Source organism: Eptatretus burgeri, chromosome 11, assembly GCF_056783735.1.
Source record: "Eptatretus burgeri isolate ZD-2024b chromosome 11, Ebu_testis_v1, whole genome shotgun sequence".
Lineage (NCBI taxonomy): Eukaryota > Metazoa > Chordata > Myxini > Myxiniformes > Myxinidae > Eptatretus > Eptatretus burgeri.
Genome location: NC_140971.1, coordinates 75,942,934 through 75,969,677, shown reverse-complemented (window position 1 = coordinate 75,969,677; position 26,744 = coordinate 75,942,934). Strand labels below are relative to the sequence as shown.

The 26,744-nt window shown below is 43.7% G+C and overlaps 2 protein-coding genes across 10 annotated transcripts in view; one reads left to right on the top strand and one right to left on the bottom strand.

Annotated features, from left to right (window-relative positions):
- Positions 1–26,744, bottom strand: part of ABHD3 (abhydrolase domain containing 3, phospholipase) — a 70,302-nt gene that overhangs the window by 12,713 nt on the left and 30,845 nt on the right. For 5 of the 9 annotated variants that reach the window (XM_085847045.1, XM_085847046.1, XM_085847048.1 and 2 more), the window contains 6 exons: positions 18,469–18,629; positions 18,187–18,369; positions 18,006–18,051; positions 17,331–17,443; positions 16,390–16,557; positions 12,563–12,611 (listed from right to left, as the gene is read on the bottom strand). In XM_085847045.1, the coding sequence (XP_085703171.1) occupies positions 12,563–12,611; positions 16,390–16,557; positions 17,331–17,443; positions 18,006–18,051; positions 18,187–18,369; positions 18,469–18,629 (720 nt within the window). Of the gene's footprint in view, positions 1–12,562; positions 12,612–16,389; positions 16,558–17,330; positions 17,444–18,005; positions 18,052–18,186; positions 18,370–18,468; positions 26,597–26,744 lie in introns of those variants that run through there. The other 4 variants (XM_085847050.1, XM_085847051.1, XM_085847053.1 and 1 more) reach the window with 3 other exon arrangements.
- Positions 69–10,818, top strand: LOC147017414 (uncharacterized). The gene is given in 7 exon segments (XM_085847716.1): positions 69–478; positions 730–1,073; positions 1,193–2,155; positions 2,158–2,499; positions 2,502–2,767; positions 3,119–3,158; positions 10,745–10,818. Coding segments are annotated over 7 exon segments (2,439 nt in total).

The window sequence follows — 26,744 nt, the reverse complement described above, 5'->3', positions numbered from 1 at the left end:
CTGCTGAAGAGGCCACCAGAGAAGTTGGACAGCCTTATGTCATTACTACATTTGACTTGGGAGTTTGCATGAAGGCCTACCCATTAGTGTGGAACTCACCAGACAAGTATGAGAGCCACATAATTCTAATTGGCACATTCCACCTCGTATGCGCTTATATGAAGATGATTGACAAAAAGATGGCTGGGTCTGGGTTAGCAGATGGTCTCCTAGAAGCAGGACTAATCAGTGGAGGATCTTTGGGTGTTGTGATGTCCGGGAAGTACTACGACAGAGCCCTACATTGTCACAAGATTATGTTGGAATGTCTTGAAAGATTGCTCATAGAGGAGTACCTCAAAGATAAAAGCACTGATGATCTGTTCTCGTCTTTCTCTGAGGAATCATCAGATAAGCTACGTGCCCTAGTAGATTCCCACGGCCAAGATACTTTGAATGCTGTCTTGATGGACAATTCCATTGTCCAATTCATAGAGCAGTATGCAGAATTCAAAAAAGGAGTCGCAAATGGATGTTTGGGGAAGACTGCCCAGCTGTGGTTGTCATACATGGACAATGTCTGTTTAATTCTATCACACCTTGAAGCCGTAAAGACAAACAACTTTCTTTTGTATGCTGCATCCGTCATTCGCATGGCGTCTCTCTTCTTCAGTTTTGGTGGACAGAACTATGCAAGGTATCTGACATATTTCTCTGTGTTCATAGCTAATATAGACAACTCACACCCAGGGCAGTATCACTGATCAAGAGAGGAGCTATCAGTGTCGCACGCTCCTTTATCCCTGGCAATCGTTGTGCAGTGGATAAAACCATGGAGGAGACCTTCATGAGGCACGCTAAGTCACATGGTGGTGCTGGAACCAGTGCAGCAGATACATCTGGACTACTCACCAACTACCAGGCCTACCAGAGATGGGTTAGGACAACACATGCAAGGTCTCTTTATGTTGATGCTGCACTTGGAATGGCTCACATGTTGGACAGTGGAGAGGGAACAAAGCATCGTGATACACGTCCGACAGAGGTCACAAAAGGAGAGAAGTTGGTGAAAAGGGCCAAAGATACCATCGGAAGTTTTCTTAATCCTTTCAATATAGAGACAAATGATCAATTGTTGATACTCTCATCAGGAAGTGCTGCATCTGATGCTGTTTCAGACGATGTTCTAAAGGCTGACTGTTGGTGAAAAAAGCACGGGATGAATTTATTGAAGCTCAACTGAAGAATAGTAAAGATTTCTTTGAGCCTGTGAAGAGACTGAACCTCAAAACTCTGAGTGACATGAACAAGGTATCTAAGATGAAGACAACCAAGAATAAGGTCATACAATACAAGCAACAGGGTAATGTAGCCTTTCAACTCTTTGTAAAGTCACAAAACCAGGGCTTACAATTCGATATGAAAGAACGGTTGACATATCCATTAACTCCCGTACCATACAGCATCGCGACAGCTGATGGATATCTTGCTAAGACTGACAAAGCAAAGGCATTTCAAAACCTGATCAAGGATTGTCATGATGCTGATGTACCACCAACCAATGAAACATTGACTCTGTATGATGGCAATGCTTGCTTCTATTACCTGAAAGAAATACCAAGTAATTTTAGTCAGATCTCTTACAAAGTGTTTCACATCATTGGAAAAACAGGAGATGTGGTATTTAGCACTGATCAATATTTGCCTGATTCAGTGAAGTCGATGGAGAGGCGACGTCGGGGCTGTGGAGAAAAGCTTTTACTTTCAGGTGAAGCCACAAAGAGACCACCTGGTTGGAAATTGTTCCTGTCAAATGATGAGAACAAGATACAGCTCATCAAACTTCTGCTTCGGCTCTGGAGTGGTGATAGCGATGCATCAAGGTTGCATGGAAGGCGAGTGATCTTTGTATGTGAGGGCATCGCATATTTGCTCACATCTGCTGATGGCCAAACAACAATTAGAGAGGAGCTACCACTGCTGAAATCAACCCAGGAAGAAACTGACTCTCGTATGATACTGTATGTTCAGTATGCTAGACTCAGAAACGATCAAGTTGTCCGAGTCAAAAGTCCAGACTCAGATGTATTTTTCATCCTATTACACTATGCTGCCTCTGTTCATGGTACAACTGTCCTGTTTGACACAGGCAAAGGCAACAAGCAGAGGATGGTAAATGCAGGGAACTAGCTACAGATTTTGGCCAAGAAAAGTGCACAGCTCTCATGGCACTCCATGCTTATAGTGGCTGTGACACCAATACTGCCTTCCGAGGAATTGGCAAACTTAAACCTGTGAAAACTCTTCTGCGCTTTCCAAAATATATCTCTACTCTGGAGAAACTGGGCGATGTTTGGGATATTCCTGATGAGCTCATTGATGAGTTGGACACCTTCACGTGTGCCATGTACGGTAGAGCGTCAAAGGTGTCAAAAGTTGATGATCTGCGACTCATTCGTATAAACGAGCTCTGTGCCAGGCAAAGTCGTCTTGTGCCTTCAGGGAATGTGGATATGGCTACTTACCACCTTGTAAGCGAGCTCTTACCCAGCACATTCGGAGAGTAAACCACCAAGTACGGAATTGGAAGATCGCGCATATTCCACAACCACAGATTCCAAAGGCCAGTCAGGGACATGGTTGGGAGGTAAAGGATGGGAACCTTGATCCTCTATGGCATGAAGGAGATCTCCTCCCATGGCAACTGGCTGACATTGCTGAAGTCACACCTGACGACACTGACTCTGATGAGGATTCAGATATGGATGCATTTGATGATATAGAGCAGGCATTGGAGAGTGATGACGACAGCGATAATGAATATTATGCGTAATCCATGCACAATGACATTTTGTGGACATGACATAATGAGATTCAATTGTTTTTCTTAAATAAACTTATAATTTATATTCTTTATGTGAAGTAAGGAATATTTTCTCAGTCTTACGTCTTACTGGTGACTACATGTTGGGTGTTGCAACAGTGATGTACTTATGTTTAAGACGTAATACCTGGTACATCTTTAGTTGGTGTGGGACAATTTTGTATCAATAGAAAGGTAGTAAAATTTGTGATATCATAGAAATATTTATTTGTTTGTGTCAGGTAAAATGAGCATGCATATACGTTACTATTTCAGATATCCGAGTTGAATCTGAGTTGTCAAAAGGAAAAGCGAGGTACTCCTCTTCATCACTTCTTGGGACAAACATAACGCTATTAAATTTGACAGGTGACTCTATTTTGAAAATCTGCATGTGATAATCCTTCATTTGATATATAATTTGTTAATATTAATACTTATTGGGCAACTGCAGAAATCTTATCATTCAGGGGATTTTTTATGTGCGAAACTGAGGAAAAGTTGACATTTTGAGGGTATCGTCAGATATGGTTGGAAAATGGATAGTGAGTCCCAGTTTATTCACTGTTACCAGTTGAATTCATGCTCAGGGGACCCTAAGGCTTCAGAAAAAATATGGGGTCAAAGGGTTGTGGGGGGGGGGGTGCACGTGGACCATATCTGGCCCATGGCCGATATCTCCTCCAACCATAAAGCCATTTGTGTGTTTCGGACTTAGTGTTTTTCAATTGGTTCACTCATCCATTCCGTCAATCTTATCACTGCAAGTTCCATTGCTTTATTCCAGTTACTCCTTTTATTTTCTCTACAATTTGGTCCTTTTGTAAGTAATGCATGTAATTTTCTATCCTTCACTTTTCTGAGATCACCTGTGATAATATGTTTATCATGTGGATCTTTAAATAAGGAATGTTCACAATTACAATGATGTGTGTTACTCAACCATTCCTCTACACCTATAGATTGCACAGTTTCCTTATAGTTGAATATTTTTCCCCTAATTGCATTTCAAAGTGTACATAACCCTTGGTGGCTCTCTCTGTTGTACTGTTTCTGAAAGTTTACTCTACACTTCCTTCTGTTGGAGTATTTTCTCTCTTTTGATCATTTCCACCTCTGTTATCAAACATCTATCTATAATTCCAGGTGTGTGTGTGTGTGTGTGTGTGTGTGTGTGTGTGTGTGTGTGTGTGTGTGTGTGTGTGTGTGTGTGTGTGTGTGTGTGTGTGTGTGACCGCTGTTTCTCGACTACCACTGGTCTGATCTCATTGAAACATGACAGGTATATTGCTGGGGCCCTGTGGATGTGCCTTTTCAAGGTTTGATATTAATCGGACAAGTGCTTCCCAAGCTATGGCTATTTATTTACCAACCAATGACAGGACACGTTGCTGCGTAGGCGTGGCCGATGGGGAAGAGATTCTCAGCCGCGTTCCCCATTACGGGTTACAACGTACCGACTTCCGGATAGTGTATTCTAATAATTTCTCGATTTCTTATGCGCATTTATAGATAAACACAATGCCCCAATCCAGTCGTTGTTTACGAGAGTGAAGAAACGGCCTGTATGTTTGTTTGAAAGTTTTTTGTTTTTTTTTGCACGTACGGCCACGCAAGTATGGCCACGCATGTACAGCCACACATGTACGGGCACGCACGTACGGGCATGCACTAGTAATTTTAATGTCATTGTCTTTTCTACGATTGACTTCTTTCGATTTCTCTTTATATATTCTATGGTCAATCATGTCCCAAATTGCTTCCATGTGTTGGATTGGGAGATGATCTTGATCATCCTCTTCCATTAATCTGTGAACGATTTGCCAAACCAATTTCAGTTGCTGTTTTTTAAAGTATTGTTGCGAATTCACGCCCGCCGGCGTGCGATCGGCCGCTCGACTCGAATGGCGGCCGCCCCACCCACCAGAACGGACAATTCTGTCGTGATTCTCTCGGAACAACGCCGGGAGCTAGTCACGGGTGGGGGTTTAATCCCACCACGACCGTGCCAATTGCCCACCCGCGCAGGATAGGGTTGCTCGCCAAATTCGATCTACCTAAGTACCTGCGCGGATGGTTGACCGGGCGATGGTACCTCGCCGCAGGCCGACTCCTGACACGAATCGCTTAAGCGGTCCGTTCCGTGCTATCGGGATAACCGAGCGGTGTTATCGTCGGCCTCGACGGTTCCGATTAATTATCGGGCGTATTAAGCCCACTACGAACCCTTTACGTGAAGCAGGATGGAGGGTCCATAAAGAAAAGACGAAGCAAAACGGGAAAACAGTTCACACAATGCACATTTATTACGTGACACACGGAGAGCACACATATACAGCCAAACAGTCAAAATGCACCTATAGCAGGAAAACAAAAGAAACGACGCAGAGTTACTACTGACTACGCACACATGGCAACACTTACACAGTTCTACTTTACAGACGGCGCCAACACACATTCACTCAAAAGCAAAGGAAAGAAGCCACCCTCATAGACAAGGGGGCAGACGGGCCTGTAGGCCAATATGTGCGCGGGACCTGAAGGAGCGGCCAGGTCCACGAGACCGGGTGGGTCCTACCCGCGTCCTCGTGACGCGTTGGCGGATGAGCCGCAGACGTGGCCGCGTGGCTGTGCCCTGACTCCATGCTCCTTCGCGGGTTTCATTGGCACGACGTTTGGAGTGGGGTGGGAACGGGGCCCCCTTTGTTGCACTATCTCAGCGTGGGGGAAAAGGGGGAATTGTTGATGCTCTGGGGGGAGGGAGAATGGCTGGCTGGCTTGGGTCCTGCGACGAGCGATCTCCCACCGCGACCTCGTCGCCGACCGCCGTCCTTCTCGCCTCGGACCCGAGCTCCTTGGCCTCTTCCCCCAACTCTCCTCAGCCGATTGCAGAACCCAACTCGGTGCCTTCGCTACCCGACTCCACTCTCTGCCACACTCTGCTGCTGCCACACTCTGCTCGATGACTCTCTTACCAAAACTCTCACTCTCTGCCAAAAAAACTGACTCTGCCACGATTCCCCTTGCGCTCGGCGTTTTATAGGCCGGCAGGAGAAACAATATGAAAATTTCGGGATCAGGATGAGCTCGGGGGCGGAACCACGCTCGCCCATTGGATGGAGGAAAAGTGGGTGTGAACCTCCCCTGATCCTATAATTTGCATATTTCGATTTCACACGGACGCGCCTAGAGGCGGGGCCAAGCCGCTCCGCCCTTGCTTATTGGACGGATCAGAAGTGGGTGTCTAGCATTCTTGATCCGAATTCTCCCTCGGAAAGGCCGCTATTTGCACTCGCGGCTCGGTGCGTATCCTGAACGAGCCCAAGACAGCCTGATGCTCAGTGTTCACAGGTGGTGCGGGAATGGCCATAGAAGGAGAGAGGTGAGGGTGGTGGAGGGTTTTTGGTGGTGGTTTGATGGTTATAGCGGTTCAAAATAAAGATAGAACAGAAAAACGGCTATCTCAAAGCGTCGCAGCCCGAATGAATCACATAAATTCCCTCTAAACAACAGATTTGGGGCTAACTACACATGTACTTAGAGATATCTCACCTACGGGCCCTGAATGGTGGTTTGCGAATTTCCACAGCCGTAACAGTATTGATCTTAATTCTACTGATGTTAAGTAATCTACAGATATTTCATTGGTGAAGATCTAACCACTCATTTACGATTTGTTGTGGTGTGTCTATAACTGGACATTTACGTCCATAATTATGTACTCTGTCTCTGAGCAGCTCGTGTTAAGGTGTTAAAAACAGAGGTGATTATGTTTTGGCCGTTATGTTGTATGTAAGTATCATTAATTCTTTCATTTAATCCATATGGGTAAGCAGTTCTTAGTTCTTTAATACAGAAAAGTTTTCTCCGCTTCTGTAATTGTGTGATTGTTTTATCTTCCATCATCTTCATTTCTTGGCCAATGCCACTCATCTTTTCTACAACTTGAACACTGAAGCTCGCATTTTTAGTGTCCAATGTGTAAAGTGACAAGTGAGTAGTGGACAACCAGTTGTTTTATCTGGGTTTCTTGTGCCACTCCTGTGTGCATTCATTCTTACATTACATCTCTGCATTGTTTCACCAACATAATACATCGCACATTTGCTACAAGTGAATAAGCAATCTATGTTTGAGGTTTTACTTGTAATTAATTATTTGGTTTCATTTAATTTGTTAGATCTAGCTGTTACTGTACAATTAATTATATTGTTTGTGGTAAATATAGGAAAAGTTTTGCAATTGCAAATCCCACATTTACGCATTTTGCATTCAGATAAGTGTTTCCCATTGGCTAACCCAGAATGGCCACCTCCTACAGTCAAGATATCTGCATTAACTACAGCATTACCTTGTCGAGGAACACAAATCCTCTGAGGAGAGTTCGTCCCCAGGGAGGCTAGTTCAGCTGGGGGATGCCCTGCTTCACCTTTCATTTTGTTTAGTTGCATCATTTTCATAGTATGAAATATTGTCACCACAAATATACAAGAATCAAATAAATATATGAGAAACAGTATCGTGGATTTTCCACCAAAAGATAATGATAAATCAGTGGGAGAGGCCTCACCAAAACAAATGCCAATCATCACACATATCTCGTTTTTTTCATTCATACACACAAACACGCACAAACACAATATCACTGTTTAACCTTTTATGCAATCTCCGAATATAATCCACCCCTCACTTGGGCATCAATACATATATAAAAACAATAAGGTCCATCTGACCACGTGCTTGCCGTGATCTGGTTGTGAAGACAGAGAGCATAGATCGACATTTTGTGTTCTGTGCTGTGATATATTTTTCAATTCAATTTTGCTAATTACCCACTTGATCTCCTCTTTCAAAGAGGTAAATCTTTGTGTTTGTCGGTTTTATGTATTGTTGTGGGCCGGGGGTCGGTGGCGAGAACGACCACGAGGTGGGGAAAGCTTGCGTCATCTCCCACCAAACTCCTCGGAATTATAGGTCATCGCTCAGATGACTCCGCGAGCCGGCGGGTCGTTTAACTGACCGCGGAACGCCAATATCTCGACTTCGTGGCGTAGGGTTATTTTGTCTCGATCCAATGTACCTCAGTAACCACGCGGTCTCGGCTACCGGGGATCCACGCCCTCGGAATGCCTGGCCAAACCGGATTCACTCTTCCGGACGTATATAAACTGTATTACCATCATGGAAGTGTGTGTGTGTGTGTGTGTGTGTGTGTGTGTGTGTGTGTGTGTGTGTGTGTGTGTGTGTGTGTGTGTGTGTGTGTGTGTGTGTGTGTGTGTGTGTGTGTGTGTGTGTGTGTGTGTGTGTGTTGTTCATTGGTATCAACACATGTGGATTTCAGAATATGGAATGGAGTCCTCCCAGGGTGGGCTCAAAGTATCCACCTTCATTTTGGTAAGGGGTCACGATTCACGGAACAAGCTGTGAAGTTTTCTGTTTTCAAAGTTTTGTGCCGAGGGCTCTCTTCAGGATCGTAACTGAGCTACAGATACGACTTCCAACTGAAGTTTGTTTGTTATAATATTCCCAGGAATGGTTTTTAATATCTCTGTGAGGTTCTTCTTCATCATTCCCATGAGGTTCTTCATCATCACTGGTACAACTTTGTTATTCTTCAGCTTCCAGGATCTTTTCACTTCATTCTTGAGGTCTTGGTATTTGGTCATTTTCTTGATTTCTGCATCGTCAGTCCAGAATCACCAGTATTAACTCAATTAGCAATGCCTTCTTCTCTTTTTTTTGTACTTAAGTTTGATATCTGGTCACAATGCTTTGTTTTTGAAGTTCATGCCCGATGGGATCATAACGTCTTACGTGAGCGTAAGTCTTCAATGTTTTCAAGTGATTGCTTTTGGTTCATTTTCCCACAAATTTTCTGGAACTGAAATATCTAAGTTTTGCAGATGTGCCAACTGATTACTTTACAAACTCTGTTGTGTCGTTGTGTGGACAGCTGTTCTGACAGGTTTTTTTTTTCTTTTTTTTTTTTTCGTGTTCGGTCATTAAGCGTCACATATTCTCTTTGCAAACCCCACCTCCGCCCCTCACCTGTCTTTTCTTTTTCCTCTCCCCCACCCTTTTCTCTCACTGTCCCCTCCTTGCTCCCCCCTCCTCATAAAGTGCAGCACTCTCTTCCCACACCTCTGTCGCTCTCTTGGTGTGTGTGTGTCTCTCTCTCACGCACCCCTCCCTCCCTCCCACAGTGAATCGCAACATTTGGTGAGGTGTCGCTCTCCCCAACTCCCCCATAACTCCCCTCTCCTAATCCTCTCTGCCTTCACTACTCCCTCTCACCCGACACCTGCCTCCTCCCTCTCTCCTTCTCCCCCCCCCCACCCTCCAACCCACTTTATTGACCCGTCAGCTTTTGTATTGTTGTGGGCCGGGGTTCGGTGACGATAAACGACCACTAGGGGGAGCAGTAGGGTAGTCTCCACTGAACACCCTGGAATTTAAGTTGTAACCTTCAGACAACTCCGAAGGTCACGGATCACTTAAGGACCGTGCTCGCCAATTCTCTGACGGCGTGGGGTATGGTTAATAGCCAAATTTCAATATACCGAAGTACCCACGTCATCAAATTACCGTGGAGGTCACACCCTCGGAGGACCTCGGGCGGAACGGGCCGTTTACAGAGCCCGAACCGGGTGTAAACGGAGCGGGGATTACCAAGGTCCGTCGGTCCAAATGAACAATTACGGCATGTCGGCCTCCCTAATTCCCAATACGCACCGTGCAAAACCAATGAAAGAAAGTGACAGACAACGAGCTGGTACATTGAACAATCGGGGTTTATATATAATGGGGCAGGGGAGCACAAAAAGAGCAGAGTTAAACCGACTCAAGAAGGAATGCAAGTATTGTACAATGCACTTTAACAATTGCTACTTATAGACTGGGCCCACAGACACACATGCACACACCCAAAAGAAATGGTGGCCACGGCCTTTATTTGGCCCTTCATCTCGGGAGGGAAGGCGAGCTGAGGGCAAGAGTCTGCACTTCCACCTGTCTGCCTCGTGCGGTTTGGTCGAATCGGCTCAGCAGGACTTGAACCCACCGCCTCAATGCAGCACCAAGCACCTGGGACGAGGGATAGAGCGACGGACGCCAGCCAGCAAGAAGGCGGACGAAGCGAGAGGCGATTAAGGCCGAAAAATCTTCCACGGATCAGACGACACCAGGCGAGGCAGACCCATACAGCAAGACAGAATGCGCCGATCACTCAGCCTCTCCTGAGGTGGGAGGGATTTCTTCCCCGGCCACTCGCCTCCTGATTGGACAGTTGCGTCGTGAGATTCACTGGCCGTCCCTCATTGGACAGGCCCACGGTGGGCGGGGCAACTTCCACCCTTCTGGGTGGAGTCCCGATCTGAGGCGATGAGCCTCCTGATTGGACGAAGGCCACGCCCTTGCCCTCGTGGGCGGAGTCGGCTCTGAGGCGATGAGCCTCCTGATTGGACGAAGGGCGCGCCCTTGCCCTCGTGGGCAGAGTCGGCTCTGGAGCGAGGGGTCCCACCCACGTCCGCAGCCAGAAACACGTGCGCTATGCCGTCGGTGGAGCGAGGCGACGGTGCCACTGTTGTTGTAAAAAACCCTGACTAAAAAATAAACCCGCAGCCCACACATGAAATTCCCATGAGACATAAGGGACGGGACCCTACCTATAAACACATACTTATCAAAATAACTGAACTGCAGGGGCTGCTGACTGACTGTGTGCAAAAGACTTCCAAATCCGTAACAGTATTTTGCTAGTATAATATAATTTAAAGGATTGTTCTCAATGATGTTAATTTCACAACATCCTACATTCAACTTCAATTAAATTATAAACCTCAAAACATAGTTCCCTTACTCAAGGTAAGAACCTTAACCTGTAAGCAATTGACTGCTTTCCAGACCGCAGGAGTCTTCGTCCACCTGACATACGCTCATTGGCCATGCAGCAGGCACAAAACTCTCACTTCCAGTAAGCCGTGTGACCTCTTCTGCTAATCTCCCATTTGAGTCATGTGGACTTAAAAGTCCCTCTGTCACTAGAGCCACGTGGCCCCTCATGTCCCTTCTCCAATTAGGGCCATATGGACTCCTGGCACTGCAGAATGGAGGTTTACATATAAAGACAGACCACAGCAGGAAATGCCACAGAATGTAAAGAAAAGAGGGACGTGATGGGGCTCTCTCACACACACACACACACACACACACACACACACACACACACACACACACACACACACACACACACAAGCTCAACATTAATTAATTATTACATCTGCTTATCTTATGTTAACATGCACTATGAGCCAACTATGTTAATCTATTCCCAATATATACAAATGTGTATGTGTATATATATATATATATGTATATATATATATGTATATATATATATATATATATATATATATATATATATATATATATATATATATATATATATATATATATATATATATATATATATATATATATATATATATATATATATATATATATATATATATATATATATATATATATATATATATATATACACACTCACACAAATATATAAATAAATTGACTACTCCCATGCTCCTTTAGCTCAAGAAGCTGCATAAATCAACCAAGATAAGCCCTTTGCTGTTTCAAACCCTTCTCAGAGTCTGTAAAGACATTCACAAATAGTACACACATGAGAATCCCAATGCTCCCCCCCCCCCCCACCCACAGTACCCCAACATGTGATGAAACTGGTCCGGCAGCATTGGGATTCTCATGTATGTACTATTTGTAAATGTCTTTACAGTTGTAGAGGAACTCTGGAAAGGGTGTGCCTTGGTAGCCTTTCCTGGTTGTTTATGCAGCTCCTTCAGCTAGAAGAGCAAGGGAGGAGTCAATTTATGTAATCCTTGCCACCTGGATTTAATTGATTAGGTGAGAGCTGATTGTTTATTCCCCCTATTCACATGTAAGAGATGTGGGTGGGACTTCCTGTATATGTGTGTGTGTGTGTGTGTGTATTTGATATGTGTGTGTGTATTTGATGATATACATATCCTGATAAAGCGAAACTTAACTACCATGTGAGGATCAGCATTTTCCAACATTATGCAAGTTGTATAATGCATCAAATTATTTTCATACAAGTGATAACTGCTGTAAGACAGTGTTCTGTATAATAAAGAACAGAGCAAACTGAAACCTGATCTGAAAACAGGTTTGTGGAAAGATGATACGTGCATTGCGGTCACGCTAAGCCAGCTGTTACAATGCTCATTGCCAAGGACTTTATTGCAATCGAGCAAAGCACTACAAAACTACAAAGAGCACATGACATAAATGGCAATACTGTGGGCAATGCCTGCAAGCTGTCAAAGATCAAAATAAAATTTATTTTCAAAACCTTTAGTAATAAACCCTAGGTCTGAACATTTGCGGATAGTGCCGTTTGAGGTTGGCTCCCAGTGAGGCGTTATTTTGACATCAGCCTTGTACACAATGCCACGAGAGTATGCACAAAGACCGATCAATTTTTAATTTATATGGAAGTTAAGATATGCATAACAGTTGAAGGTTTCATAAAACAATAGTTGAGAGCAAAATAAGAACAATGACCTTGATAAAAAACATATTGATAATAAATCAGTATACCGGTAACGAGAAGTTTTTTTTTTTTGTTTTTTTAAGGAATGTCCTTTGAGTTGTTTTTCTTTTTCCAACATATTACATTACCTGCAAAATGTAGTCAACGTCAAAACGCTTCTGTAGGACATCCCGATGTCTGAAGAGAAAAAAAAGATGAAATCATCGTTATGATGCATGAGCAAGAGCAACAACTGCGTGAGTGCACAACAGAAGTGTACGGAACTTGAGTGCGTATGACCTGAGTCAGATCTGGGGATCTGTCAGTACTTCGGATTTACCATAGATCTGAGTGCGTGCCACATAACCCTGAGCAATTTAAAACGCAAATAGCAAAAAACATGAGCAACAGCAAACATTTATGAGAGTAATGTACAATACACATTAATGAACCTAAAAAGAGCAAAATTGTGCTCGAAATGTTCATTTTTTTAAATTTTATTCCCACACCATTTGGCAGAGTTTAGTGCTTGTCATGGTGATGAGAATGAAGCAAACTCTGTCGTTTTAAAAATGACAGTACCTAGGAACCCATCACTCAAACTGCACCCGCTTAGTATTTAAGTAATTAAAAGTGAACATGTGAGCATGCACAAGCACACAAAGAAGGGCTCACAGTGGTTACACTTCAGTGATTGTAGTACTTCAATGAAAAGGTAATAACTTGACACATATGCCACGTTTTATCAAATCTCAAACCACTGAACTGCTTTCTCCGATTAGCTCAAAACCAACAACAACAAATTGTCCAAGTCTGACCAATTTGAACAAGTAGGTGGTCATAGATTTGAAAAATGCGTTTCAAATGCCACGACAACAGAGGTCGTGTTTTGAATTATTCAGCGATATGAATATTTTAATTTTGCTGATATTTACATTATGCAATGCTGTGGGTAGCATATTCAACTGTCAGAGGACATTTGTGCTGATGTTAACATATGCGTATGCACGCACACGCACAGACACACGTCTGACACTTTTTATTGAATGTACAGCATCAGTTATTCCTGAAAATGTAATACAAGTTAAAGGATTGTTGTAAATGATGTTAATTTCACAACATCCTGCATTCAACTTCATTTAAATTGCAAACCTCAAAACATAGTTCCCTCACCTGAAGGAAAACCATTAACCTGTGAGCAATTGAATGGTTTCCTGACTGCATGGATCATCAGCTGTGCACCGTTCTTCCTCGAGGTTTCGATCCTTTCAGCCCAGAACCTCTCCAAACGGCGAATCCACAACCTCGGTCATGGACCCACATCAGTCGATTACCCACATCAATAAATCCACAACCTCAGTTGTGTCCAGGCAGTCAGTCAACCCATCAATGCAACATCACTATTCAAACTTTACTTGCTCGAGAATAGAGTATTTAATGTGTTATCACATAGGAGAGAGGAGATTGGGACCATACTATGTGCAGAGCATTGGTGCTGCTGAAGCAGGCTCCTTGGCTATTGGATACAATCCTGGATGGGTCGCTACTCCGACACAGTAAACCCGCATACTGGCACTCATTTTGCCAACCTCGGAAGGATGACAGGCCGAGTTAGCCCCACCTGGTATTAATTCAACAGCTGAGTGGGATTTGACCTCAGGACCCTAGGATCCAAAGCCCACCACCCTAACCATTAAGCCAACACCAGGCATTATCACATAGTTACAACTGAAAGTCTCTTGGCACAGGATACAATCTTAGACTGGTTGGCACTGTGATGCCACCAGGATACTTAACTGACTGAGGATGCAAGGATTTGTAATGTGTTTAGGTTGCTGGCACTTAATTTGCCTCCTCTTTGTGAAAGACAGCGTGGGATCTTTAAAATCCACCAACTAATGCTAAAGGATTATGGAACACCCAGTTAAACGTCCATCCGAGCATTTATGAATTAGCAACAGTTTATAGCTGGGTCGAGATTCAAACCCAGGCTGGACAGCTCAGATGCGAGTACGCAATACTCCTTGTCCATATAGAAAATTTCCAAGTGCGTTTTCACAACCACATACTTTTTGACTCATCCATGTAAATAACCTCTACCAAGTAGTCTATTTTTCTTGGCTGATCACTTTGCTGGGTTTTAGCTCTTTGTGCACTCTGTGTAAATGTCCCCTTATTATCAGCAACATGGCAGACAACATTCTGAGTGTCAAAGCCCGAGTTGGTGCATGTTTCATCACCTGTTGCTTACCCAATGTCAACAGATTTCTTCTCGAAATTATTACCATGCACTTGGTGACTGAAGTTAAAAAAAAAAAAATTGCACAACTGTTACAATGCATAAAGCATCTAAACATTATCGGATAATTAGAGGTAGTATCCCCATGCAGTGCAATGAATAATAATTATCCCTGAGAAATGGAAAAAAGAAACAAGAACAATCACCAAAAAGCTGCAGATAAAGATAATAATCACATTATTTCAGCGGTTGAAGAAACCGAATCATCAAATAGGCAGAAGAGCTCATTTAAACAACAAAAAAGACGACTATCCTTATCAAGTGAATTTCAACCCTTTCGTACAATATCTGAAAATCAGGTCATTGTGCAATCCCTCTGTTTGCCTGAGAAACTGCTGTCATCATCATCATCATCTCATACTTATTTACAGAGTACCAGAGCACCCACCACCAGTCGTGAACATTTCCGTGGCCGCCAACCAATGCTGAACAGACTGTCAATCTGTTGTAGTGTGCTGTAGGTCAGGGCAGGAATTTGGTTGGCTCGGGTACCTCCACATTATGGCTATTTTTGAAAGGCAGTGTGGGATTTTTTGCACTAACCTTGCACACGCAAGTGACACCAACTTTAACATCTCTCCATAGAATGGCAAAGTCATTGATGCAATGCCCTGCCTTTGAAGCACTGAGTCTGACAGTTCATAGTTGAATCGGGAGTTGAAAGTCAAATTGACACTTCAAAGGCAAATACCCGACTTCAAAACGATATTTTTAACGATTAGAAATTTCTCTATAGTGTTGAAGAAATAACTTAAACAACCAACTTTTCCTTGACATTAAAATTATTATGAGCAATAAGTTGTTACCTAAAACGACATTATGGCAAAAAATTATTTGCTTTACTTATAATTTGCATGATTCCTTATTTGTGCCCGTATTTTGAAGTGAATGGCATAAATACAGCATCCCATCAGCTCAAACAGCATCCCATCGGTTTCTTTGTAGAGTCGGACATCTTGCACTCGGGTGAAATAACTGAGCTCTGCATTTGTTTTCAAGACGATTATACATTTATGAAGTAGGCTGGCAGGATAGCCGAGAGGTATGGACATTCGTCTCTGAGCTGCCTCACCTGTGCTTGAATCGTGGCCCAATGAAAAGGTGTCATCCTGGTATTTCACATGCAGCGCAAGGCATCAGTGGGTGCGCTGTCTATCAGATGGACTTTAAACAGGGTCTCCCATCTACTAACATTTTTGTTAAAGATCCCATTGTATCCTTCACAAAGAGGAGGCCAGTTAACACAGGCACCCTGAACAAATTCAAATTTCCTGCCTGGACTGCAGGTACATAATGGTTTGGACTTCCTGTGGGTTCATCGACAACAGGTCACACTGCTTGCTATCTGAGAGTGTGGTTGCTGCCTGGGCAGTAGGTCCTGCAGTATAAATACGTTCACCAGGTAGTTTGCACGTTTCATGTGAACGGGTTTCTTCCGTTACGAAGGACAACCACCATACATATATTTCTGAAGAATCTCGAGAATAGCTTACTGTAGATTTAACTCATTAATATCTAATGCAATAATTCATGAGAACTTCTTGAGAGTATTTTTTTAAGTTCTACTTCCTTGCCAATTGCATGCAACTAAACAACCAATACAAACGAGCCAATTTAAAGGACAAGTGGCAATTGATAACTGCCAACAAGCTACGCTGTTATCATGATTATACATACCGACGGACAAAGTTGAGGTAGTGCCTGGTGATGTAGCCATTGAAGAGAAGCCAGTCTAACCAGCGGAATGCTATGGACTCCACAGCATCCCATGATGGGCAAAGTGAAACTGCCGCCAGTAAGCCACTCTGACAGCCCGACTTACCCAGGTAATTGAGCACTATGTTCCTATATGGTTAAAAAAATAAAAAACATTGGTATTACCACCAAAACATAAAATACACATCCACCAAGCCATTACTGCATCATCATCATCCCTTGATAAGTAGTCTCCATGAGACAGCACAGAAAGTTCTCAGTGATGGTGTTAGGTTCAACATGCTAATTAGAAAGGCCAAAGTTCAAAGCAAACATGATAACTTTATCTACAGTATATGTGATGCATCTCATTCCCATTTAATCCTGCTAAATACCACTCGATTCGTACCCAAACATGATACCTGATGCAATTATTACAAATGAGGTTAATGTACCATTTCTGGATTAAACACAGTTGTGTTATTGTCTAGTTATTATTATTCTCCAAAACTTGTTTGTTTGGTCATTTTCATTACCATATTATATTGTTATCCCAAACAACCCTCCATTCTAACCTTGAGACGAACCAAAATTATAACAGCATCAAATGTTGCAATGCTACTATTCGAGATCGACCATTAGGCTTTGATAGCCTGAAAAGAACCAAGCAGACATGGCATGAACTTGCTAATGCTGACATGGTGTACATTCGTCATGAAAACCAAACAACAAGCGTCTGCTAAAATATATTGGGTTAAGAAACAATGTCACTTCGAGTACAAACTTTCCCATCACTATTTCATGGTTACTTCCTGGATATCTAGCTTGAAACACATGGGAGCTGGAGTTATCAACTCGAACAGCCTTACCCGGTGATCAAATCAACGAACCATTTGAAGTGTTGGAACACGTGTATGCCTCACCCTCCGAGTGAGATTCCGGTGGCCAGCAGCGGAGCGGATGGGTGCAACTTTTTCACGTGACAAACCACCGTCTCAAGGTCATCAGTGTTAGCACCAGAGTATGTTCTTGGCGTCTGGGGAATTTGTTTCGTGCTCTTAGTATCATCTAAACGTTAGGCCAAAAATAAATACTGCAGACTTGGTTCAACATTCTAATGTTGTGGTTTGCTCACTTTGTTTGTGTCAAAGATGCAACGAGTGTTTGAATGATATTTAAAAAGGAATTTGACACTCGGCATATGATCTTGAACATGAACCAAGACATAATTAAACAATTATTCAAAAACACAAACACTGAAAATGTTTTCCAGATGAATATATAGGAATAAATTAGCTAACACAGCTCTTTTGAGCTGCTAAATTAAATTACAGAGATAACGAATCATTGCCAAAGCCCTTTTTAATACCACAGGCATTTTAGATTTTTCATGTAAGTGATATTACAAATCTAAAGCAGTACGGCATCAACTTTTTTCTTCTCAGAGCAATCTTCACTTTCATCTTTATTGCAGGCCATTTCTACAGATTAAATCAAGAAAATGGAGAATCATTCATTTAGACACTGCCACCTTATGTATAAATTTACAAAAGAACAACACACGATACACCACAATAATAGGGAAGTTAAACAATTACCAGAAGCTTTGCCCCTCCAAGTCCTCTGTTGTGGAAAACTATACATCTGTTGGGACAGGAATATTACTTACTGATGAACCACACATCTCAAGCAAACACTCAATAATAGGCCAGAAGCTGAGGAAGGTTATGCAGCAAACAGCAGAGTTGCTGCCAGACTGTGGGTGCGATAAGGCAGCACCTGTAGCCCCGTTGTTGAACCTGGCGTACCAAAGATACCAGGTAGCTCTCCTGGCTTGTACCAGTCAAACCAGGCAGGAAAATAACCGTTGGACGACATTCGACATCGGGCCAGTGTTCACTCTCATCATTGTCCAACCAATGTAGGGACAGCTGCCCTCCGTCTGGAGTGTCTATCAGCTCTCTGTTGAAAGGAAATATCTGAACTCCCACTTGCTCTCATCTTTTTCAATGGTGGTGACTATCAGGTTCTACCAAATGCATGTTGTAGGCCTGAGCTTACCTGCGGTAAGAGACGTGCCAGAAACGCTTGAGCAGAGGCCGCATGAGAGTGTTGAGACGGCCCTCAAAGCACCAGAATGTGGGGTAATAAGTCTGTGTAGCAAAGGGACAGTGCAGCTCCAAAAATCGACAAAAACCATGACCACCAACCAGCTTGGGTCTCTGCAGATTAAAGACAAGGTAATGCAAAATATTTGACATGCTAAATTAATGCAAAATTTATCCAAAACAACCAACTAAAAAACGATTTGATTGTTGAAGTAAAGCTACTTGATGTGTACCATAGCTTTGGAAAGGAAAAGGAGGGTGGGGGAGGGTGGGGGAGGGTGGGGGGAGGGTGAGGGGGCATCGAAGAAAGGAATAGCATGGTGAGGAGGGGAGAAAAGGAAGGTTTGTGAAGGTGTGAATGAACAGAATTTAACTGAGGACCACCCAACTTCCCAATCACAAATACCACACTTATGCATTTGTTCATTGTCCTCTAATGTCCTTGTAAATAATGTCAAAGTACACTAATGTTTACTAATGTCTTTGTACTACATGCAATTGATGCACAAGCTCCTTCATAAGCCTTGGACAACTGCAAGAAATTTTTTAAAGGATATAGTGCATCGATCAAAATACATATGAGAAAGAAAAATTCACCCTACTCTCGAGAAGAAACACGGAGTTGTGTTAGTCCACAAATACGAGAGCAAAGTCAATGGCACACCATCGCCAATCCCCACGCTTTCCACCTAAAGCAATGCTGAAAGATAGCAAAAAAAAATTCCACCAAGAATGACCAAATATGAAATGTTCAGTGTAATATTTTTCTTGTTTTGACCCCGATGACCTAAAGTTCCCACCCCCTGGAGCATGAACCCGAGGTAAATCCCCCCAAAAAATCGTTACATATTTCATGCATCCCCCAATCTTTATTACATACACAAATATTCATTAAAAAAAAGAAATTCAAAATGTGCCCGTAATTTAAATTCTGGTATCTGACCTTTAGACACCGCCTCAGGGGGTGGGGCCAAAATTGCACTGCCCTCATTCCTTCTTGCCATGTGGTGATCATAACTACCAAGTTAGGTGAATTTATGCACAACCATTTAAGAGGAGACAGTGTGACAAACGGACAGATGCCGATTACAAAATCCCCCTTTTTTATCAAAAAGTATGGGGATAATGGCATTTCTTTATCCACAGATACATCCCGCTTCCTCTGTCTCCTATGTGCACCATCATCTTTAAACTACCACAAGTGGTCTTAAATCCACAAAGTCCAGTAGAGACAGATGTGATGCTGTGTGGAGACAGAATACCATGAGTGATTGACACGAGCCTTCACGAGTAAGACTAGTTTTTCATTCTTCGCTTCCGTGGACTTAAAAAGTTTACTTGGTGCCAGGCTTAAAAGTTTACCTGGGGAGAGCTTAAAACTGAATCAAACAAATTTGGATTCCTCTGTGAAAGGAATACAAAAAGGAAACTTGGGACTCACTTGGGAAGCAGGTGTTCTCACCGTCGCAATTCTTAAGCCATGCATACGGGACCTCAATTGCTTCAACACCTCTTATTAAAGTCTAGAAATTTCAAAAGATATATCTTCTTATCAGGATCAAATAAGACAAATAAAAGCTCTTCCATGAGCTTCCATCTTGTAAAGAATGTGCACCCACATCCCCCCCCCCCTCGCCAATCCCTCTCTCTTCCACAGATCTCCTGATGTCCTTGTCTCCTGCTCCCTTTGTTATATGTTCTGTGTGTTAGCTCTTGTAAGAGCCTCGACTAAATATACAAAATATATTAAAAAGTGGGCATTTACCTTTGAGTTATCGTGTCAGTGCATATAATATTTTGAGCAAAATCACCTTGATCATGTGGCCAACCTCTTAAAATGGTCACAAGGGAGTGTGCCATATAAAACGGTCAAGCAGCGAATTATTAAAATATAAATTCACACCAATGATTAAATTATAAAGAGATTGCGATCATGTTCTATGTCAGTTTCTTTACCAAAAATAGCTTGAAGGAAAATAAAAACAAAACATTTCCGCTTCCAGGAAATTTACTCAATGCAAAGCTTATGCCAGAGTTATTCAATGAATTGATTAATTAGTCCATGAGCTAGGGAATAAATGGTGGTCTTTGCCATACATATATTGTTACGAATCTGGAAGCCTTTTGCACACAGACAGCAGTCCCCATAGCTCAGTTATCTCGATAAGTATATGTTTGTAGTTAGGGCCCCATCCCCAATGTCTAATGGGAATTACATGTGTGCGCTGCGAAGTTTCTTTATAGTTAGTTTTTTTTACAACAAATCCCCTTCACTTCTTCAAACCACCGACTCCATTGCCCGCGTGTTTTTGGCTGAAGGCATGGGCGGAGCCTCCATCGCATCAGATCAAGGCTCTGCTCAGAGGAAGGGCATGGAGCGTTTCCTCCAGCCAATGGGCGAAGGGCGAGCAGAGCCGAGGCGCTCCGGCCAATGGGAAGTCAGAGTGCCGGGAACTACGACGGAGCCTCTTCTGGGGGCGGGCCTCCGAGACGCCCCGACACGCCCCGTCCAATCAAGAGGCTCGTCACCTCAGAGCTGACTCCACCCAGAAAAGGAGGAGGTTTCCCTCGTCCAATCAGGAGGCGAGTGGCCGGAGAAGAGGAAGAGTGGAGTGGTTGTCAGGACCAGAGGACTGCAGTCTTCGTGGCGATTGCTTTTTGTCTGCGGTCCTTTGCGGTGGCTCCTCGTGGTGGTGGTGGCCGAGCAGCCAGGGTTGTGGGCCCGTGGATTTCGGGACGTGGGTTCGAGTCCCACCATGGTGATTTGAGTCGGGTGTGACCGCACAAGGCGGGAAGGTACCCGACCAGGCTCTGTTCCCCCAGCTCGCCTTCCCTCTAGGCTGAGGGGCTGAATAAAGACCCATGGGGTCCATTTATTTTGGGTGTGTGTGTGTGTGTGTGTGTGTGTGTGTGTGGTGCCAGTCTGTTAAGTAGAATTGTTAAGTGTTTTCTTTTCATTGTACATTGCCTGCCTGATATTCGGTTGTAACTCTGCTCTGTGTCTCCCTACCCGATTATTGCCCCCATTATAAATAAACCCCCAATTGTTAAATGTTCCAGTTCGTTGGCTGTCGTTTCTACCATTGACCGAGCACAGTGCGTATTGGGAATTAGGGAGGCCGTGTGCCATAAATTGTTCATTTGGACCGACGGATCTTGGTAATCCCCGCTGTTTACACGCGGATCGGGCTCGGTAAACGGCCCGTTCCGCTCGAGGTCCGTTGAGGGTGTGGTTTTCCCCGGTAGTTAGACGACGTGGGTACTTAGGTTTTTTGAAATTAGGCAATTAACCCGACCCCATGCCGTCGAAATATTGACGACCACGGTCCGCTAAGGCTAAGGGACCTGTGACCTTTCGGACTTATCCGAGAGTCACGACCTAAATTCCGGGATATTCGGTGGAGACGACCCTACTGCTCCCCCTTGTGGTCGTTTATCGCCACCGAACTCCGGCCCACAACAACATTACATGCCTTCAGAAAGTATTCACAACCCTCGACTTTTGTCACATTTTGTTGTGTTACAGCCCAAATTTAAAATGGATTAAATTTAACTTTTTTGTCACCGATCTACACAAAAAGCCCCATAATGACAAAGTGAAAACAGGTTTTTAGAAATTTTTACAAATATAATAAAAATGAAATGCTGAAATGTCTTGCATCAATAATTATTCAACTCTGAGTCAATTCTTTGAAGAAGCGCCTTTGGCAGCGATTACAGCTTCGAGCCTTCTTGGGTACGTCTGTATCAGCTTCGCACATCTGGATTTGTTCACTTGGTCCCATCTAGATTTGTGGATTTCTTCTGCGATCTGTGGCATCCATGCTGAACTTCTCAAGGTTGGTGGAAATGCTGTACTCATGTCATTGCACGCAGTTCTGTGCTCTGGAGCACAGTTATCATCCCAACTGATTGGAAGAGGGGCCTTGTTGTCCTTCTCTGGAAAGAGAAGGGTGATCAACTGGACTGCAACAACTATCAATGGGTGATGCTGCTCTCAGTGCCAGTCAAGGTCTTTGCTCAGATAATTCCTGATAGGGTTTGCCACCATCTGCTTGAACACCAGCACCCAGAACATTTGGGCTTTGCACTAAAGAGGTTGATGATTGACCATATCCTTGCTCTTCTGGCCATCACCAAACACAGGTGAGTTTTAACAATAGCTGCTCGCAGCCTATGTTGATCTCTGCAAAGCATTTGATTCAGTTAATCGAGATGCCCTCTGGAGGATTCTGGGTCTTCATGTGGTGCCACCAAAACCGTTCAATCTGATTTCTGAACTGTATTCTGATATAGTATACATGCTGTAAGGTGTGGTAGTTACATCTCTGACTCATTTCCAGTTGTTACTGGAGTTTGTCAGGGGTGTGTACTGGCCCACACACTTTTTACCACTAGCATGGACTGGATTCTGGGAAGGATGTCAGAGAGATCAAGCTGCAGTGCATCGTTTGGCAATGTCAGAGATCAAGCTGCAGTGCATCGTTTGGCAATGTCAGGATCTCTGACCTTCATTTCGCAGATGATTCAGTCATCTTTGCGGAGACACTAGATCTCCTCATGGGAGCCCTCCAGGCAATGAATGAGGAGTCGGAGCCGCTGGGATTATGGGTTTTCTGGGTCAAAACTAAAATCCAGGCTTTCAATGAAATTTTCGATGTTGCCATCTCATCTGTTCCTGTTTGTGGCGAGGATATTGAGGTCACAGAGAAGTTAACTTACCTTGGCAGTGATATTTATGTCTCCGCATGTTGTGAGCTAGAGGTTGTTAGACATCTGTATCGGGCCTGGGGAGTCATGGATTCACTGGATCATGGAATGTGGCACTGTTATTAGCTATGCAGGAGGATGACAGTCTGAGTCTTGAAGTCTTTCGTGCTTCCATTCTTGCTCTACAGATGTGAGACTTGGACTCTGACCAGGGATCTGAGAGGGACATTTAACTCCTTTGGTACCAGGTCTCTTCGAAGAATCGTTGGCTATCGCTGGTCAGACTTTGTGTCCAACAAGCGTTTGCTGAGACTCAGATGGGATTTGTTCCCTTATAGTTCGTAAGCGTCAGCTGCGGCTGGATGGACGTGGCTCATTTTCCTGACAATGATCATACTCACCAGATTATCTCAACGAGGGAGCCTCATGGGCGAAGGAGGCCAACCACATTCCTCGTGGTTGCAGGCAGTTGATCGGCATCTCAAGGAAATGGGGATGGACCAGGCATCTTCCTGGGGGATGGCCAGATGAAGGCCCCTGGAGCTCCGGTGGAAAGTGGATGCAGCGACGTGCTGCTCCGGCGCATGCTGCCATATCTGACCTAACATGACTGCCCTGCATAGCCAAAGGATGACATGCGAACACTGACCGTATAAATTTGTTTATGGCGTGGAAGCTGTTGCCAGCACAGTGAGACATGGACACCCTGTACAGTATTATTAAGCATTTAATAAGAAGGTACGTCTTATAACGATAAAACTAGAGAGGTGATTCTGAGAATTCACACTCACTGACAGATTATTTTAATGATGAACAAACAAATATTATTACCTTCGCATTCTGCAAAAGGTTATGTTTTGGTCAGCGTGTATTTATTACCTTCGCATTCTGCGAAAGGTTATGTTTTGGTCGGCGTGTATTTATTTATTTATTTATTTGTAATCTTGTGATTCGTATAACTCAAAAAGTATTAAACCGAATTGCATGAAATTTGGTGGGATGATTGGTTATTAGCCAGGAAGCATTCGATTAGATTTTGGGATCGTTCGGGTCAAAGGTCAAGGTCACGAAAAGGTCAAAATCGGCTTTTTACGATAACACGGTCAATTTGCATGCAACTAACGCCAAAATGTTCAGAATTCAACGCCTCATCTTGTGATATGCAATATGACACAATGACGCCCATACTCTTGTTACCGGTTAGGGGTCAAAGGTCATGGGGGTCACAACCTTGAAAAATATGCGGTTTTTGTCATAACGCGGTCAATTCTTGTCCGCTTTACATGAACCCAGCACCAAAATGTTCAGAATTTAATGCCCAATCTTGTGACACAATGACGTCATAACACATGTCACCGGTTGGGGTAAAATGTCGGGGGGGGGTCACGCCCTTGAAAAATATGCGGTTTTCGGCATAACTCAGTCAATTCTTATTCGATTTGCATGAAACCAGCATCAAACGAGATTACCTTCTCTTGTTGAAACGTTGTATTCACCGAGCTTGCGAGTGAAGACTCGCCAAAACGACGTGAGTTGATTGTTGTTTAGTCCGTAGCCCCCGAAAGTCGGGGGGGGGTCATGACATTATAGATATGTGGTTTGTGTCATAAGACCATTCATATGAAACCAGTTCCGCACACTCATACCAAGAACAAAAAAAGTAGTGGCGGCGAAGGTATGCGCTCTACGAGTGCCCGTTCTAGTTATTATTATTATCATTATAATAACGTCATGTAACCTGGTGTCGAGGGATATTTGTTGGGTGGCTTTATGGATGTTACTGTTACTTTATGGATGTTACAATGGATGTTACTGTTACAGAGTAAAGAAAAGCACTAAATTTCCCATGGTGAGGTCTTAGGTCATGACTATCGATTATAGAAGGGGTGTCCTCTGAAACTTTCCCTTGGAATTCTATATGGCCACAAAAATACAAAATGGCCATCATTTATGTCGAAATTAACATTTTCTGGCCTTTTTCTTGACAAATCAAGATAGAATGGTGGTAAAATGAGGGTATTTAAGGTATACTAATCATATATTTTGCATGTTAAAGTTGTTCAAATAAAAGATGGACACCAGCAACTCTATCTGGATTCCAATACGGCCACCAAAATCCCAAATTGCCACCACCAGTCTATGATCTTACTGAGTGGAAAACTTTCTTTTTCTTTAAAAACGTGTAATCCCAACCGCCCCAATCTCATACAATATATTGTTAAAGATTCGGCGTCACTTAACAGCACCGCCGTCTCCGGAGTTACAACGCCAGCTGGCTCGGCACAGGCCTCGGGTCATGCGCCTCAAATCGCGATACCAACATACACCTGGACCTTACCAGTTGGGGGAATAGACCCTGGTTACAGACTGGTTTTGTCAGAGACCGAGCGAATTCTGTCAGTCTGTAACCATTTTGGTTTTATATACCAATCGAGCGAATTGTTTCTCAGCACAGCACAGCACGAACAAACCCAAAGCGGCAACTTCATACGAATCAGCCAGATTTATTGGGGACACATCGGGGAACACAACACAAGCAAAGCATTCACGACAGTTATAATTAATCTATTACCCGTTCTTAACTAGGGAGCTACGGGTTTCGAAGGGAACCCTAACGAGATAAACCTGAGACAACATGCAGACAAGACACAGAGTACTTGGTGATGCTTCATGGATGAGAGGAAATGTGTCAAAGGCCCGAATGCGGCTCGTGACAAGCCGATGTCGATGGATTCGAGCACCCAGCTCGAACATGCAGCGTGGCAAAATGGTGGCGTCGTCCATTTGCCGCACCGCCCACGCATGCAGCCTCAGCGCGTTCATCCCCCGTAAGGTCGACGGTACCAGAGCGGAAGGTCCACGTGTGCTCCAGCTGGCCCTTCACAAGGTCCAGCATACAAATCCAGGCTTGGCCTATTCACCGGACAAGGCCAAATCAGGGTGTTGGGCTCCGCAGGCTGGGTCCGTGGCCGAGAAGGAACAGCCGGCCAAAACCCCCCTCCACAAAGTCGATCGCCCAACTCAACGTGCAGGCAGCCTCTCCCACTGCCAAAATGGCAGACTCGACGCGCAGGCAGCCTCTCCCACTACCAAAATGGCAGACTCGACGTGCAGGCAGCTTCACCCCAGCCTTCCCGGCGCTCCTGCAGATTCACTTCCTCTTTCTTTTGGGGTGCACCCCTTTACGAAGCCTACAAACTCCTCCCCCTCCCAGAGCACTGGGCGGAGAGGGGAATGAAGAAGAACAACCTCTCGGTCCACCACCACTGTACGAACAATAAACAGCCTCTTATACCTCCCAACACACATGTAACGTCCACTTACCGAACAACCTGGCTAAACATGCATTTAATGGGGGATATGGGCTAATCCTATATTTAATAACACACTAAGGGCCATTTCCGCAACAAAATATATATATATATATATATATATATATATATATATATATATATATATATATATATATATATATATATATATATATATATATATATATATTGTTGCAAATTCGCGACC